Genomic DNA, 16,973 nt, shown 5'->3' on the forward strand with positions numbered 1-16,973 from the left:
GATGTTTAACCGACCAAGCCACCCAGGCGCCCCCTTTTTTTTTTTAATTTGTATCACTTTTAAAGCTTGATTACTTAGAAGGCTGTTTGTTAATGATTCCTCAAATCTGAAAATATAAATGGGGGCACCTAGGTGGCTCAGTCGGTTAAGCGTCCGTCTGACTCTTGATTTCAGCTCAGGTCATGATCTCACAGTTCATGGGATCAAGCCCACACCTGGCTCTGTGCTGACAGTGTGGACCCTGCTTGGGATTCTCTCTCTCTGCCCCTCCCTCACTTTCTCTCTCTCTCAAAAATAAGTAAATAAAAAAAATACAAATGAAACCAGGAAAACCTAGCCAAAACAGAACTACTGTTTTAAATTTTAAATAAACCAGTTCTATATTTCTCTTCAGAGGAAACTGGGGAAATGCCACTGATATTGAATGAAGGGCAATTTGAAAACCCAAGAATCAATCCAAGTGAAGTTGTTACATATGAGAAACCTAAAAGTAAAACTATGTCAAACACATTTTATTTGGTGTTTCATGCTAGGTCAACTTAAACAAATGAAACAACTTTGTTGAACAGATTTTTTTTTTTAATATGACTATGTGTACATGGACAACTGAGAATAGGGAAACCCCCCAAATTAATGTTTTCACAAATTACAGCTGTTACTATAGCTTGGATTTTAAGAATATCATCCAATAAATGAATAGTTTCTCATTCCATATAACCAATCCCTCTCTTAAGAAAGCCAACATATTATAGTGCCGGAAGTTTACCTTTTTAAACACGTCATTAAAAAAAAAAACGTTCCCTCAGAGTCCCCTCTCCTTCAATATTTTGTTGTTGGTTTCTAAAAATGGCAAAATAAAATTGAATTTACATTAGAAAATGAAAATACAGATTTGTACAGCTAAGCTCAGCAGCAAAAGTGAGGAAGAGTGACAAGTCAAAGCTGACGGGTCCCACAGAGAATGAGGACATTTGTGAAGGTATCCTGTACAGTGCTCTGTGTGGGCCAGACACAGTCAACATTCTATCATGTTTTCATTGCTCTTAAACGAGCAAAACCAAATTCTTTTTTTATTTAAAGAAATATTAAATCTCTATCTCCCCCCGCCCCCCCCCACCCCCCATAATTTGTGATCAAGTAAGGCAAAGGTAAGTCCCATCATCACTGGGAACAGCAGCAATATACAGACATCAGAAATAGCCCTGAATCATCGCTAACATTCTCCCTCCTGGTAACATAAGGAATGCATCTGATAAATCAAAGTTTGCAATGGTGTCACGTTGTTCTAATTTATTTGATTAGTTCACCTGGAAAAAACTTTATAAATACATTATTTAAGAGGACAGTATATTTTCTTGCTCTGAAAAAATAATTTTTTTTCACATTTTAAAACTGTTTAGTACACTTTTGCAAAAGGAGATGCAAGAATATGACAGCTGGGTCTGCAGAAAGTCCATGTACAAACTGCATTTACAAGAACCTGGTAATCTGCCTATAGTTGCTTCTACAAATAGAACTCTTTGCAGTAATATTTAACAAACAGGCTTAATTTAAACACCTCTCCTATTCACTCTACTTGTAGAGCAAAGAGGTACTTATTTTTCAAGTATTATACTGTAAAAGGTAAAATTTTTTGTGCCAATTTTACATTAGCTTTTAAAGACCAAAATATTTATGTGAAAAATCATGCCTAGTCAGCCCATTTTTCAAAATAGCCAAATGTTCTTGTCTTTTAGAGAATGCAGAAAAATATTGATTTGCTAAGAAGGAGCACACTGGAAAAAGCCTTTGTAAAGTACTGAAGGATAAGGAAAATTTCTTTTTCTCTATTGGCGAAAATTATTAGAAAAGCTATCCAGTCTGTTGTCTTTAGCTGGCTTTAATAAAGTCTTTTCAAAAGGATGGTCAAGAAATCTTTAGAAAACTGGAAGATGGGGATGCTCCTTTATAGCATGGAAGGAATTCCATTAATTGTAGAAATTCTTATTAAATTTCTGCTTTGGTTCTTCAGAAGAAATGCTCATATAACTTCTATATGAGGAGACAGAAAAAAAAAAAAAGCAAATTAGTACTTATCTGAAATCTTACTTAAAGAATACTATCACAATATCTTACATTTCTAAAACTACTATGCTTTTCTAGATATTTTCCTGTATAAGAATAGGCGATTTTTTTCAAAAAATTTGTTATTAACAAATTCTACCACTAGCAGGAAACACGTCCCTTTCTTTACTTGAACTTAGACTATATCATTTACTTTTCTAAATGACATACATCAACCAACTGTACTTTTCTTTGAGGTTAGGGACTTCTATTCATTGGTCTCATATCCTCAGTACTTGATGCTTCAGGCTTAAGGTTGGAGGTTAAATAAGTGTTTGTTGAAAAAAACAGTCATGACCCCCAAAGAACCCTCATACCATTTCAGATCACAGACACTGGACCACGTTCTTATAGAAGTTACAGAAGTGTAAGAACAGTAAGAATGAAACGACAGGTAAATCAAAAGGTGAGTTAAGGCCCGTCACACAAGGCAGCAGGTCATCTGGATGTCCCTCCCCCTCTACGTATCTGTGACACGAATCTGTGACACGACAAAGTGGGAAGCTGCATCAGCAGTACTAACATACCAGCAATCAGATTATTTCCACTGGCTTACGAATCAGAATGTCAGACCTGGAATGGACCTTATAGCTTCCTTTAACAATCTAGAACAGTGGATCACTAAAGTGAAATTATACTCCCAAGGGTAGTATATTAGAGAAGGAAAAAAGACTAGCTTCATTTGGACAGATGGTTCAACACTGCCTTTTCCAGCCAGATAAATTGGAAAATATTTGTCACAAGGTCACAGACAGAATCTAAAAGACACAATAATTTGGCCACAAATAAGTCTGAATCTGGCCAGGTCTGTTCATAAAAGTATGAAGAGATGGTGGTCGGTACATGAAAGTGATCTGCTGGGAAGAGAAACTGGAAAGAACTCAAACAGGTTTGAAAAGAGACAGAGCTAGGATTATTCCACCTATTTTTGAGACTGATGAGACTGTGTTGTTGAGCTGCTGTGACCCCTGAGTTGGTAACTTTTGATGTTGCTCCTTATTTCTTTGCATCACATAAAGCTATTGTTCTTTTTGCACAAAGAATTCAGGTCAAGTATGAGTCCCAGAGATGGTATAAGAGAGTCATTGGTAGTTTCCACAACAGCTTACAGTCATTCAACAAAGGAGAGAAGACCACTGGGCTCATATGCCCCTAGTTCTGAATAAGTGTCCAATTTCCTAAAATCTAACTATCTTATGACACTTAAAAAGGGCAACAGTGTATCATCCAAGCTGCTAAGAGAAAAAATGGGAGAGGATGATGGCAATCTTCACATATCTGAAGATCTGGGAAAGATGGAAAAAAAAACGCCAGTTGGGGTAACTAGGCCCAGTGGTTTCTGTGTTATGACCAGACATTATGTGGTTGTCTTTGTGAAGCATGTTCTGGCAATGAGTGCTGTTGGGCTGTGAGGACTGCCTGTGAGAAGTTGATGGACACCCAGTGGGTGCTGCAGACTGGATTTGTGCTACCAGGTGGGAGAACGAGACAGGCCCAAGAAGTTGCCCAGTCCAACTCAGAATTCAGTTTCTATGATCCATATACAATCTTTTCCATGTGGTCCCGCTGCCACATGTCAACAGTCATACTGCAGAAGGTTCATTCCCTCACAGTGTCACATATCTGTGATGGTTATACAAAGCAAGCTTACCTGCTGTCTGTTGTGTTTGAACACCATCTACCTGAGGCAGGGGCCCAAGTGTCCCTTCATCATCAAAGGCCAAAATTGGATTCAAAGGAATTTCTGGGCTCTCACTGTTGGCGACATCTAATCTGGATGATTTAGATCCAATGGGTAAGTTTATAATTTCCTCAAAATTTTCATTCTGAACAGATACTCCATTTTCACTTGGTTGTTTTTCCAAATTGGGAGTACTAGGGGATTTGAAAAATCAAAATTGAAAGGAATTAGCATTAAAATTGGAAAACACATTTAAAAAAACAAAAAAGTATTTTATAATAAATAATTTTAGAATCAAATGTTAGACGGATTGACCACATCATTCACAAAAATGGTGAATTTTGACATATTTATATTTGACATTATTTGTAAAAATCTGTTCTTTTTGTTACAGAAATTTGTAAAATGGAATAATTTATCACTTAGAATAGATCATTGTTTCAACACACATTTAACAATTTCTACTGCAGGCATTTTCACACACCTTTGTTTGATAAACAGTAGCCCTTGTTAGGTTCTTTACTTCAAAGGCGAGGGGATTATAATTTCGGGATAAGGGGGATAATCTGTAGAGTCACAGAACTACTGAGACATGGTCCAAACTGAATGCATGACCTCCTGATCTCTGGTCCTGTGTTTTGTTCATTATGCCATTTTATATACTACGTGGCTATTCAAATTCTAGGTCTTCCTGGGTAGCTCTGGCTTGCTAAAACATGTACATAATTTTATAGGTAAATTGTTTAAGACCAACCTAACCGGAATGTGATTCTCATTAATTCATGCTTAATATCTTGGATCTATTTTTGAGGTACATTCAATTGGCCATCAAATCCTTAATTTTCTACCTACAGTTTCTCTTTGGTTTTTTTCCTCTCTTTAAAACCTTCAAAACCAAATTGAAAGTCTTTTATATGTTCATTATTATGCTTTATAATGCAGTAAAAACAATGCCTGTGCAAATGAATGCTATCTTTTTTTTTTTTAATTTTTTTAACGTTTATTTATTTTTGAGACAGAGAGAGACAGAACATGAACGGGGGAGGGCAGAGAGAGAGGGAGACACAGAATCGGAAGCAGGCTCCAGGCTCTGAGCCATCAGCCCAGAGGCCGACGCGGGGCTCGAACTCACGGACCATGAGATCGTGACCTGAGCTGAAGTTGGACGCTTAACCGACTGAGCCACCCAGGCGCCCCAAATGAACGCTATCTTAATTGTTCACTTTATCTGAGGGCAGCATTAAACATAATATTTGCAATCTTCATAATTTGTTCAAGTGTGCAACTCAAAATGACCCTATTTGAGGTGCCTGGGTGGCTCAGTTGGTTAAACATTAGATTCTTGATATTGGCTCATGCTGTGATCTCTCAGTCGTGGGATTGAGCCTCACATCGGGCTCTGTGCTGAGCACGGAGCCTGCCTGGGATTCTTTCTCTCTCCTCCCCCTCTCATCCTCTCCCCTGCTCTTGCACTCTCTCTCTCAAAATAAAGAAACATTAAAAAAATGACTCCATTTGACAAAGTTCTAGAGTTAAAACTGTCAAATGGAAAATGAAAAAGACTAAGAATATGAAGCAAAAATTGTGAAGGTTTTTACTTCTAATACATACTGATCATCAACTGAATATTTACCTATAGAAAGAGGTCTATGAAAAGAGGCCAAAGATCAGAATAGCAGATGTGTAGTATAGTGCCAACTGCTTGAACTTTAACATGTCAATTCATCTCTTTCTGTCTCCTTCCTAAATGGTAACATAAAGCTAACATACCTCAAATTTTTCCACTGCATCTTTTTTTGAGGAATCTGCTTTCTCCCCCCTTATTGAGGAAATAGTTTACCTAATTGGTGAGAAATGATGATTTTGTGGAACACATTCTCAAGCATTTCTGATTTAGATATTTTGGTATATTTTTGTTAATCATTAAAACTTTTCTTCTTGAGAAAAAAAAAAAAAGCCTGTCCTAAGTGTCTCACAACGTTATTGTAGGGTACACTGAAAGTATTATTTATGAGACTGTGAAATATAACATAAAAACATTATACAGACTCAGAGTATAATGGTGCTTTTTTGCTATTTCACCAAGGAGGCTGTATCACTGGAGTCTGCAGGAGTGTGGGTGAGCGCACACGCACACACGCGCGCGCGCGCACACACACACACACGCACACACACACACACACGCTTCACATTGCTGTTCTAAGTGCTTGGCCAGCCACCACACCCAGCCTCCAGGTTCTTTCCCAACACAAAGGCTTTCTGTAACCGGGGAAACAGTTTTGGTTCTCGTCCCAAAGAGATTTTCAGTAGAAGTTTTGGCAAAAGATACAGCAGAGGGGTGTGTCTCCAAGCCTCGTTCCTTGGTCATCCCCGCCGTCACCTTCTAGGCTTGCGTGTGCTAACAGGTGAACTGGCAACACTAACCCAGACTTGAGTCAACAGTTGACTTCATTTTCCCCTCCCACTCCTAGCTGACCTCCACACCCATTCTTACTTGTTAGCACAACTAGAGGAATGATTGTGCTATATGCTTTGGATGTCCAATTACTAAATGTTCAAAAGACACAGTGACCAGCAGAAACGATAAAACTGAAAATGAAGTCACTGGGGTTAGGGAATAGGCATCTGTATGTCCTCTCAGGGTAAGATCACCAGCTTTTGAATTCTTGTTCTTTGGTTATACTCTGGCAGCCGAAGCTGGGTGCAAGAGTCTTGAAGGCTGTGTACTTTGCTTGGTCCGTCTAAGATCTACCTGAAGAGGGGGCACCCGGCTGGCTCAGTTGGTGCAGCATATGACTCTTGATCTTGGGAGTTGTGAGTTCAAACTCCACGTTGTGTGTAAAGATTACTTTAAAAAAATCTGCCCAGGGAAGGGGGCTAGGTTCATGGTAAAATCTGACAGTCCATACAGCTTACTGTAGCCAGGAACTTATTCTTTCTTAACATTTATTGTCATGTTATAGCAAGTAACTTTAAAATTAAAAGTGATACATTTCTCTCTGTTTGAATGACGGGTGTGTGGCAATGTTACTTTCCCTTTAGGGGAAACTAAAAACAATTATAAACTCCTAAGATTGGGAGGAAAACCACTAGGTCAAAAGTCAAAATTATTACAAATCATTTAAGATAGAAGGATCATTCTATTGAAAAGACAGCCCCCAGAGCCAAGAACAGGCATGAAATGTCTTCTGGGTATTAGCAAGGTAAGACAGTGGCTCATGAGAATTTTTTAGCTACTAGAACAGATTCTCTGCTGGGGTTAGAAGAATATATCAGAATGACCTGAGAAACTTAAAATAATGTCTGTCCTCCCTCCTCCACACTCCATACATACTTGTACTCACAAATTCATCTGTATCCTCTGTTTCTTGTTCAAAGCAAGTTTGTTATCCACAAATAAATATTCTCCTCCATCCTATGGGCTCTCCCTCTATTAATACTCATTCTCAAGAACTAAAAATGGTTTCTGGAATAGGAATCATCCTGCCCAGGCTCCTTTATTTCTTTGTACCTTTAAAAGCTGGCCAGAGTTTTGGTAACTCCAACCCTCTTCAATTTACCTACTGTCAGTGGGGATCCTGTTGGGCAAGGAGAATTGTTTTCAGGCTTTAAAAGCACTGCACACCAAAGGCTGAGAGCAGGAGAAACCACAGGGGCCAGAAGTGTCACTCAGGCCCCTTGAGGCTGAAGGAAGGTTCAGGGTGTTCCTGGTGCAGGGTTTCTCTGCACCAGGAACTGCTGCTACTCCTAGTCCTAGCTGCTGGAAAACACTAGGAGGACACTATCATCCCAGGGTGCTTCCAGACCGTGTGCTGACATATCTCCAGGGGGAGATGGGGGTGAATATAACCCAGTTTACCGCACTCATTTATTTTTCCTGAAGAGAAGGTAAACCAATGTATTAGGTAGCCGAGGCATTAGGAAAAGTGAAACTCCTCCGATTCTGAACCAAAAATATTCATTCTTAGGACTGGAGTTTTCTACTGAGAATAAACCCTGCTGCAGTGCTTACAGCATTTGTTGTGATGGATTTCCACAGAGGGTCACCCAGGTCAGGTTCTTGGGAAGGGACCCTGGGAACCTCCAGTTAGTGATTTAACTCACTAGTGAGCAGCCTGGAGGGATCTATGACTTTACTTTAGGTGCCTAGTAAGGTATTTAATAAACATATTGACGGATTACAAGAATTCTGGAAGGCTTCATTGACCGTAATGCACTCAGGTAAAAAACAATGACTTGGGAAGTGATTTCAAGGTGGACTTGAAACTGAGGGTAAAAGGGAACATCCATGGATGCGATTTGTTTGTAACTTTAATGACAGGATTTCAGAAGTAATACTGTTTAAAAATACCAGCCCCCCACTGAAGCAAAGGGAGTGTGAGTGGGAAACTGTCTTATAGGGAAGAGTATGAAAGGTCAGTACGGGCAGGTCCTTCTCCAGGCAGGAGAGTCTCAGTGGCAGGTAGCCTCAGGGGTCAGTGCTAACATTAGTTGTATAGTAACTGGACATGTAGGAGGTAAAATTTAAGTATCCAGATCATGTTTATTCTGGGAAATGTAAGTTGTAAGAATAATCCCTTGAGGACAATGGGAAAAATCATTAAATGTAAACAACATAAAAGGCAGTGGGTTTAGAGACCTGTAATCTGAACCATCCTCAGAAGATGAAGACCTGTCTATCAGTCACAATGGAGGTGAGAGATCTGGGAATCTCTGTAAACTGGATCTGGGTGACACTGATTCCTCATGTTTTTGTGGTTAAAGAAAAGGCCAATAAAATGGGAGGCATGAGAAGGTGTGCTATCAGACACAATAAAAGCATTTTTTTATAACATTACGCTGCAGCTACACCAGTGTTTGATGTCTTCTGGACACCGTACTTGAGAAGGATAAAGGTAAAATAACATCTGACATTTGTATAGTACAACAGTTTTCAGAGCGCCTTCACAGACAGTATTTCATTGGACCCTCCAGAACTTTGGGGGGAAAAACCTCTTCGTGTCCAGATGAGAAAACTAAGTCTTATTTAAGTAGGTTAATCCCAAAGTCTGAGAACAGAGATAAAACTAGGGAATCCAGCCTGGGAATTTTGGTTCTAAAGCTCGTCTTCCTCAACCTCACACTCATGCTGAAGAATCTCCAGAGAAATAGGACTAGAATGACAAAGAGCTGAGGAGGAGCCTTTTTTAAAGAATGACAAAGAGCTGAGGAGGAGCCTTTTTTAAAAGGTTTTTTTAAAGCCTTTTTTAAAGGAGCCTTTTTTAAACTTGTCAGGTATTGTTTTCTTTTGCTTTTGCCTCCAAATTCATCCTTCATTCCTGCTCTGAAACTGGGTGTGGGCCCTTGAAAAATTTTTTTCTTTTGACGTTAATTTATTTATTTAGAGAGAGAGAGAGAAAGTGCAAGTGGGAGAGGGCCAGAGAGCCAGGGAGAGAGAGAGAATCCCAAGCAAGCTCCACACCGTCAGCGTGGAGCCTGACGTGGGGCTCGATCCCACGACTGTGAGATCGTGACCTGAGTGGAAATCAAGAGTCAGACGCTTAACAGACTGAGCCACCCAGGTGGATTGGGGTCCTTTAAATAATCTTCCTTTGCCAGCTGGCACAATCTTCAAGCTTCGCCACTTAAGGCTGCTGGAGAGACGCTGCGCTAGGAAAACTGTGCTTCCTGGTTTGGTTGTGCTTGCTCGACAGGCTGCTGTGGGACATGCAGGTGGCATTCCCAGTTGTCTGCCCTCCACAGTGCTATGAGGCTTCCTCAGCACCCAGCCCAGCCCCGGCAGCAAGAAGGGCTTCCCTGTGCACCTACCTAGGGCCGACTTGTGGTAGACAAGTCTCTGCCTCTACTGAGACACCTCTTGGTGAACAGCCTCCCCAAGCATTCTAGAGTAGATATCTGCCAAGTTCCACCATCAAGATACACGACAACTTCCTCACCATCTAGTGGGTCACGGCCATACCTTCTCGAACAAGGTCTGAATGGAAGCCATGGTGCAGGTGACTCTTCCTTGGGTATGGCCCAGGGATGTGGCTGCTCTTTATACCTGCTATTTCTGTATTTTTTTTTTTTTTATTAAAAAATTTTTTTTAAATGTTTATTCAATTTTGAAAGAGACGGAGCATGAGCAGGGGAGGGGCAGAGAGAGAGAGAGAGAAAACTGAAGCAGGATCCAGGCTATGAACTGTCGGCACAGAGCCCAACGCGGGGCTGGAACGCATGAGCCATGAGATCATGACCTAAGCTGAAGTCAGAAACTCAACCGACTGAGCCACCCACGTGCCCCTCCTCTACTCTTGAGTTCTCTTGACTTCCTACTAGCAATATGTTGTTGCTCTAATCCCAAGTAACAGTTAACTATTCTTGATGTTAAACTTTCCTATTCAGATTAATCTCGCTGGTTTCTCTCTCCTGACTGATATACTAGCTGGACCCTGACTGATATACTAAGCACAGTAGGGATATTCAATTTCAAAGATGAAAGAAAAAAAAAAGAACGGAAACAAAACCTGTAAAATTACAAAAGGTATGGAAATTATGAGAAAGGACTTATTCCCTAAAACCTAGTTTTTGACAACTATGGGTCCTAACCTTGAAACTGCACATAGGTTAGAAAAATAAAAAACGCTTCTTTCTGCACTTTTTGTTACTAAAAAAGATGATGCTGAGTGAAAACACAAATTGTTTCAACATCAGTGTGCACAAATTCAAGGAAGATAAATTTAGAAATAACTGAGAGAATCAGAGTTTCTTGGGCTGCATCTCACACACTCTGTATCATGCAACAGGAAACAACAGCACATTAAACATCCCCTATCGGCCAGAGTCGTTCAGAAATGGACTGTGTTCATGTTTTCGTTCTGATAAAAATTTTTTAAAAAGCCCCCAAAGAATAGTCTGATCATCTACACAGCAGACTATCATAAAGCTGAGTTTTACACGATTTTAGTGCTTCACTTTGCACTTTGTATTTCAGAGCATACTGTACCACATTATGTGGCAAGGGCTGATGACAAATGAACTGGGTTGAACTGGGCATATAAATATTGGGTCGGTGCCAAGTAAAAGCCAAGTGACGTCATGGTACACTGTATGAAAAGAGATTTGAGGTTTTAAACCAGTTTAAACCAGTTTAAATCGGGTGAAATAAATGCAGAAGCTCACGGTAGCTAAGAACATCCCTCATGCCAATGGGATCAGTCAGTACCACATGTATAAATGTCGGCTTAATTTCAGAAAAATATTCGTCACAATAAATGACCTCTTTTAATTTGAATAGCCTTGGGCTAGTAGCGTTATTTTTTGTTTTGGCTTTCTAAACAAATACAAGCTATTAACATTTTAAACCCAAGTTTATCTCTGTGAAAATAATAAAGGTACCTCTTATATAACTGGGAATCTGCTAGAATTTTTTTCCTTAAAGGGCAGGTACACGGGGGGCCAATGAATTTAATTGGTTAAGGTCATTCTAGTATTATATGCTAATGTTCATAGCTGATACTAATCAGGACCTGCCTATATTATTAGGTGACAGTGGAAAAGTCTATGCTTATATTTTTCCTGATGGTTGACAGGGATCATATCATACTACATGTATGACAAAGGACAGTGTGTCACCTGGGTGAAGAAGGATGACATCAGTAAGGTCATATTGCTATACTTTTTAATTATAAACTGTTGCTGTTCTGTGTGCAGAGGCTAAGAGAAAATCGAATTTTATCATCTATCTCAGTCTACATGGTACAATTATGTTTCAGGTATTTATATACATAATGATTATTTACTTGATGATTTTACCACTGAAAAAAGTCAGCTAACGTGCAAACTATTGTTATTGATCAGATAAAATTATCAGTGGCTTACTAAACTTGTTCCTTATCGTAATAATGTGGTTCTCCCTGTGGTACTTTTTATTCTTTCATAAAAGTCTCCTTTTTTAAAGTAATGAGTTGAACATCATAAATTATAGCGGCTGGGGATGCATATTTTATTTGAAAATCAAGCTGTAACTAGAAGAATAAAGTATGACTTAATATATATCTTGGGTAATGACAATAAATTTATTCAACGTAGTTGAAAGCTTATTAATAAGATCTCTCTTAGGAAAGTTCTTCTCTTTGGTATTATAGTGGGAAAAATAAAGATTTTACTGTTCCAGAAACGTATCAATGGATGTCTTATGACTTATGAACACCTTAGATGTCTGTCTTAGGATGACTCATCTTTTCATTGCTGCCAATATTATAAAATGTCGTGCAATGTGTGTTTTTAGATTAAGAAAAAAATTAACTCGAAGACCTTCAATTCTCTGATGGCAACAAAGACTCTGGCATTAAAGACAGGATAACTTATATAATATAACTAAGTACATTAAAAAAAGTCATAGCTGAAATTTTTGAACAGTATTACAAATATTTCTAAAATTTCTCTATGACGACTTTTAGGCCTAGGCTAGGATCACCCTGATTTTTCATTTTTGAGAGTGCTCTTATGATGCTGTCGATATAAATGCCAAAGAAGAGAAAGGCAATCTTTTTTCAACCCACAATTCTTTCTTGACTGTTGTTAGGAACCATTTATTTCTTCTATAAGAAGCCCTACTACCAATATAAGAATTATTGGCATCGAAATTATTTTACTGGAGAACCAACTGTGAGTTACTAGAATATTCTGTATGGTAAAAATACAGCAGTTATATGCCATCAAAGGATATGAATATGGTCTAGATCATGTTAAATATATACAAACAAATTCTTCCCCGTAATCTTCTTTAATAGGCACACACAGACCTGACTATCCACATATATTTTTTAATGGCTTATTTATTTTGAGAGAGAGAGAGAGAGAGAGAGAGAGAGAGGTGAAGAGAGAGGGAGAGAGAGTTCTCCAGCAGGCTCCACACTCAGTGCGTAAGATCATGACCTGAGCCACCCACCCACAACCATGAGATTATGACCTGAGCCTAAATCAAGACTCAGACACAACCCACTGAACTACCCAGGCACCCCAAACCTATCATATTTAAGGACTTCAGTAAAAAGATATTTTGCCTTTTTCTGAGTATGGAATTACCAGCTCTACCCAAAGTTAATGAACCCAAATAAAAATAAATCTTTATGTTAACATTTTGGAATTCCGTCAGGCCTAAGAAGTTCTGGTGGGATTAGTGCTCTGCTCTAATGCGAATCGATAGAAAAGACCCGGTTGTCCAACTCACCTCTCCACAGTCACTTTTGATTGGCGTGAGGTAACGGCATGTGGGCTGGCCACTGGTTCTCCATTTCCTGAAGAGTCTGTCAGACACGGAAGGGCAGATACCACTGAACATAACAGCAAAGAGGATGGGACAAAGGGTTACTACTACTCTATGGTCAAACCCAAACCCCAGGAGCCAGCATGCCTGCATTTATCTCCTGGCTCTGCTACTTACCACCTGTGTGACCTTGGGCAGGCCACAAACTCGGTGCCTCCCATTTCCTCCCGGATAAGAATACCTACCTCACAGCACTATGGTGAGAATTAAATGTATTAATATATGCGGAGTACTTACGACAGTGTCCAGCACGGTATGAGGGTGGCAATCAGTGTTGGGTGTTATTTTTGCTTGCACTGAATAGACTTTGGACAGAAAGTATATAATGTTGAAACCAAAGCAACTGGTGAAGACAGCAGTAAGCTGACTGATCAGGCTGACAGTGAGTATCTTTAGATTTGGAGCAAATCACCATGGACTACCTCAAGTGATGAGAAATATTTTTTTAAACTCACTTTAATTCTAGGTGCACTTAGAAGATAAGGGTTTCACAAACGGAAGGCCAGTGAACTGTACCTAGCTGTGCCACCTCTTCATTCAGTGCTCCACTTCGCAGTCCAGCGTAAGCCAACAATATTGATGACAGACTCTAAGATCTGGGCCTGGGTTCCTTAAAGTCTTGTAAACCTTCATAAAGGTCCGAGTTCCAAGGAAGTCTCATTTCACAGCATAGCACGAGCTCAGTAATGCCGCTAGAGGTACAGGGAGTCTGAATACTGAACTTTATTAAAGATGCCAGAATTTGCCAAGTTGGTAGTAGGCAGCCTCGGAGATTACCGATAGGTCTGAAAACTCACCTGCCTGCCTGCCCTCGAATTCTCTTTGGAGCCCTGGCAACAGCATTCAGCCCTCAACCACACATGGGACTGGACAAAGAGGAATATTTGTTAGCCAGATAAACCTCAGGCCCTTTTAGCATATGAACTCAAACCAGACTTATTGTGAGTGTTGATAAACACAGATAGGATGATTGGCAAGTTTCACCTTCCCTCTTGCCTTGGTGGATTCTCCAGCTGAGGTACAAAGAATACTGAAAGAATTGTTAAGGGAATAGCAGGAAGGGGGAAGACGGAAAAACAAAAAAAAAACAAGGAAGCTGGCCATGCACGAACTACAGCATCAGCCCCTCAAATAACCCTGCGATGGTGCAATTTACATCCTAAAATGCTCATTCTGATGACTCACTGGGGGTTACGCCTTCATAGGGTCGCCACGTATTACAAGATTTGCAATAATGCAGTGGGGTTAATAGGCGATCACAAGGGTTATCTTCCAAACAAATATAATTAGGGCATCTTTAAAAACCATGAAAAGTCTACTATGAAGGAATCATGAAATCATTTGATTAGTCCAGTCTTAAAAGAAAAAAAACAGCAAAGGAAAGTGGGGTATCTCTGGTCCTTTCTTATCATATTGATATTGCAGATGAGGAAAGAGGAAGGCTACACGATGGGCTCTCTACCCACCACCTGTATGTACAATCATGAAGATGATGTGGGATCACAGAGGAAGAGTTATGAGCTTGCACTTCAGCGCTGGGAGCTGGGTTGGTCACGCTGCTCCTCAGGGGAAGGGAACTGGCCTGGCCTGGCCTGTCCCACGGACTCCCAGCACCTGCAAGGAGGCCTGGCACATGGCAGGTCTCTGGAAATGCTTGCTGACTCCAAGATAAAGCACTCAACCTCACAAAGCTGCAGTGGAAGTTCAACAAGAAAATGCATGCAGGATGTATACATCCTGGCACAAAGAGGCCCCTTAATAAATACTAATTGAACCTGGGTACTAACACACTAAGGCAACTTTTATTTAAAGCAAATTTCTTTGAAAATCACCAAGAAATTAATGATCTCTGTCCAAAGCCTATAGGTCTCAACAACTTTCTAATGAAATTTTAGCAAATTTTTAATTTTAACTCTATTTTGAAATCAGAAGTTTAAAATGCATAAATTCTTTTTTGAGAACTGCTGTAAATACAAGTTTTCAAAATGTGTACGTTTAGAGTACTTAAGAGCAAATATAAATACATGCTAATTTAGCAGACAGTAAATGATAAATGAAATTTAGTTTTATGACACCAACAAAATTCTTCTCATCATGTGTGTATATATATTTATGTGTGTATACACACAGGGATATACAAATATATAGCCACAGATATGGATACTTATAATGTGAAATGATTTAAGTTATTAAGCACACCATTAGAGTATAAACTAATATGACAAAACATCTGCCACAAATACAAGAGCGTTTTCCATAAGGGGAAAATCTGCGAACTAGATGACACACACCTAAGCTTCTGTACATCAATGAGTAACTTTTTTGTGTGTAACCAATCAAGAAATATCTCGAGCTCTAGAGAGTTAATTCAAAAACTCTTGTCTACATTTGAATTTATTTGAATTCACTGAAGCAAATACCTGTTTCTCCAGTGAGAGCTCCCTTGGTTATATCTCCGTTTCTCTGATCAACAGTTTTCTACAAAAAAAAAAAAAAAAAAAAAAGAGATTTTTTTTTAATGTTAAAGTTAGAAGTGAAAGGAAAAAAAAGTTATTAGGAATAGTTTAAAAATGGCCATCTCAGTACCTTATCTGTAGGTTCTGTTCGTCTTGTTCTTTTCATAATCTCCTCAAGTCGCTACAAGGAAGGGAGAATTGAGCAAAAGGATCAAATCCAGAAAGAAGGCTAGCCTGGCACATTTCACTGACTAAGCAAATGGGTCATTAAAACACGTCTGTTACTTTGGGTAATTATAATACACACTGCTTTGGCCTAATTGGCATTATTCACAAAGCTGGAACTGACTGAAGGCACATGAATCAGAAGGAACTGTTTATGGTGAGCGCCCCACTATGAAGACTGAGTTCTTTGGAGGAGATGATGAATCCTGAGAGCTACCCTACCCTTGATCCCAATAGACTCTTACATGGTCCACCTTCCTCCTGCCCTGTAAAGGAACATTATAACCTTTATTTATTTACAAAGCTTTCCTTGCGGGGAGGGGGGCGAATTCATTACTAAAATGTCTCGTTAGTGGATTAAACAAGCAGACCACGAGCAGAACACACGTGCTTTCTGAGAGCAGTGAGCTAGTGTCTGGGTCCTCCCGTGGCTTCAAGTCTGGGGAAGAATGGGCACAGTTAGGATCCCAGGTTTCCGCGTTAGATGCAATCACCTTCTTTCTTTCCAGGCGCTCCTGCTCTTCTCTCTGGAAGTGCTTCTCCCGCTCCTGCCGAACCCTCTCTGCTTCCTCCCGAACGCGAGCTTCTTCTTCCTTCTGGAAACAAGAAGGCGGCCTGTGCTTCTGGGCAGCAGGGTTGCTTGCTGCCCCCATCCCTGGGGTGGGGGTGGGGGTGGGGGTGGGGGGGTGAGGAGGGGGCTCCCGGAGGTGGGGGCGCGAGGGTGCGCGGAGAAGTGCAAGAGGCGAGCGCGTGCACGAGACGGGGCGGGAGGACTTGCACCCCCACCCTGGACACTCTCCCCCCTCCCCAGGGCCCCGCCGGGCGGACCCCTACCTGCTTCTGCGCGCGCTCCTCGCCCTCGCGCTCGCGCCGCTCACGCTCCTCCTCCGCTTGCCGGCGCAGCTGCTCTTCCCGCTGCCGGGCCTGCTCGGCCTCCAGCCGGCGGGCCTCCTCCTCGCGCCGCGCCCGCTCCTCCGCCACCTTCTGCGCCAGCTCCTCTTTCTTTTGTCTGCAAAAAGACACGCGAAGGGGGCTCCCTGGACAGAGGCTCGGGTTTGTGGCTCCCGCAGGGGCAGTCTGTTCTGTTCTGAGGGCTGGGGGGATCTCCACTGGGGACGCTCAGCGTGGTTCGTGGTCAAAACGTGAAGCCACCCTCCATGCTTCATCTTTCCGGCCTTGTAGTAAACAGAAGGAAAAC

At 40.7% G+C, this 16,973-nt stretch overlaps 1 protein-coding gene across 10 annotated transcripts in view; it reads right to left on the bottom strand.

Moving 5' to 3' along the window:
- Window positions 1-1,263: 1,263 nt before the first annotated feature.
- The window catches only part of MAP7 (microtubule associated protein 7), a 178,008-nt gene continuing 162,298 nt past the window's right edge, over window positions 1,264-16,973 (bottom strand). For 9 of the 10 annotated variants that reach the window (XM_078447362.2, XM_078447358.2, XM_078447355.2 and 6 more), the window contains 7 exons: window positions 16,610-16,784; window positions 16,270-16,371; window positions 15,681-15,731; window positions 15,515-15,572; window positions 12,999-13,101; window positions 3,755-3,978; window positions 1,264-2,031 (listed from right to left, as the gene is read on the bottom strand). In XM_078447362.2, the coding sequence (XP_078303488.2) occupies window positions 2,021-2,031; window positions 3,755-3,978; window positions 12,999-13,101; window positions 15,515-15,572; window positions 15,681-15,731; window positions 16,270-16,371; window positions 16,610-16,784 (724 nt within the window). In that variant the 3' untranslated portion in view covers window positions 1,264-2,020. The remainder of the gene's footprint in view (window positions 2,032-3,754; window positions 3,979-12,998; window positions 13,102-15,514; window positions 15,573-15,680; window positions 15,732-16,269; window positions 16,372-16,609; window positions 16,785-16,973) is intronic. The other variant, XM_078447357.2, reaches the window with a different exon arrangement.

The sequence above is a fragment of the Panthera onca genome, chromosome B2 (assembly GCF_046562875.1).
Source record: "Panthera onca isolate mPanOnc1 chromosome B2, mPanOnc1 haplotype 2, whole genome shotgun sequence".
In the NCBI taxonomy this organism is placed as follows: domain Eukaryota; kingdom Metazoa; phylum Chordata; class Mammalia; order Carnivora; family Felidae; genus Panthera; species Panthera onca.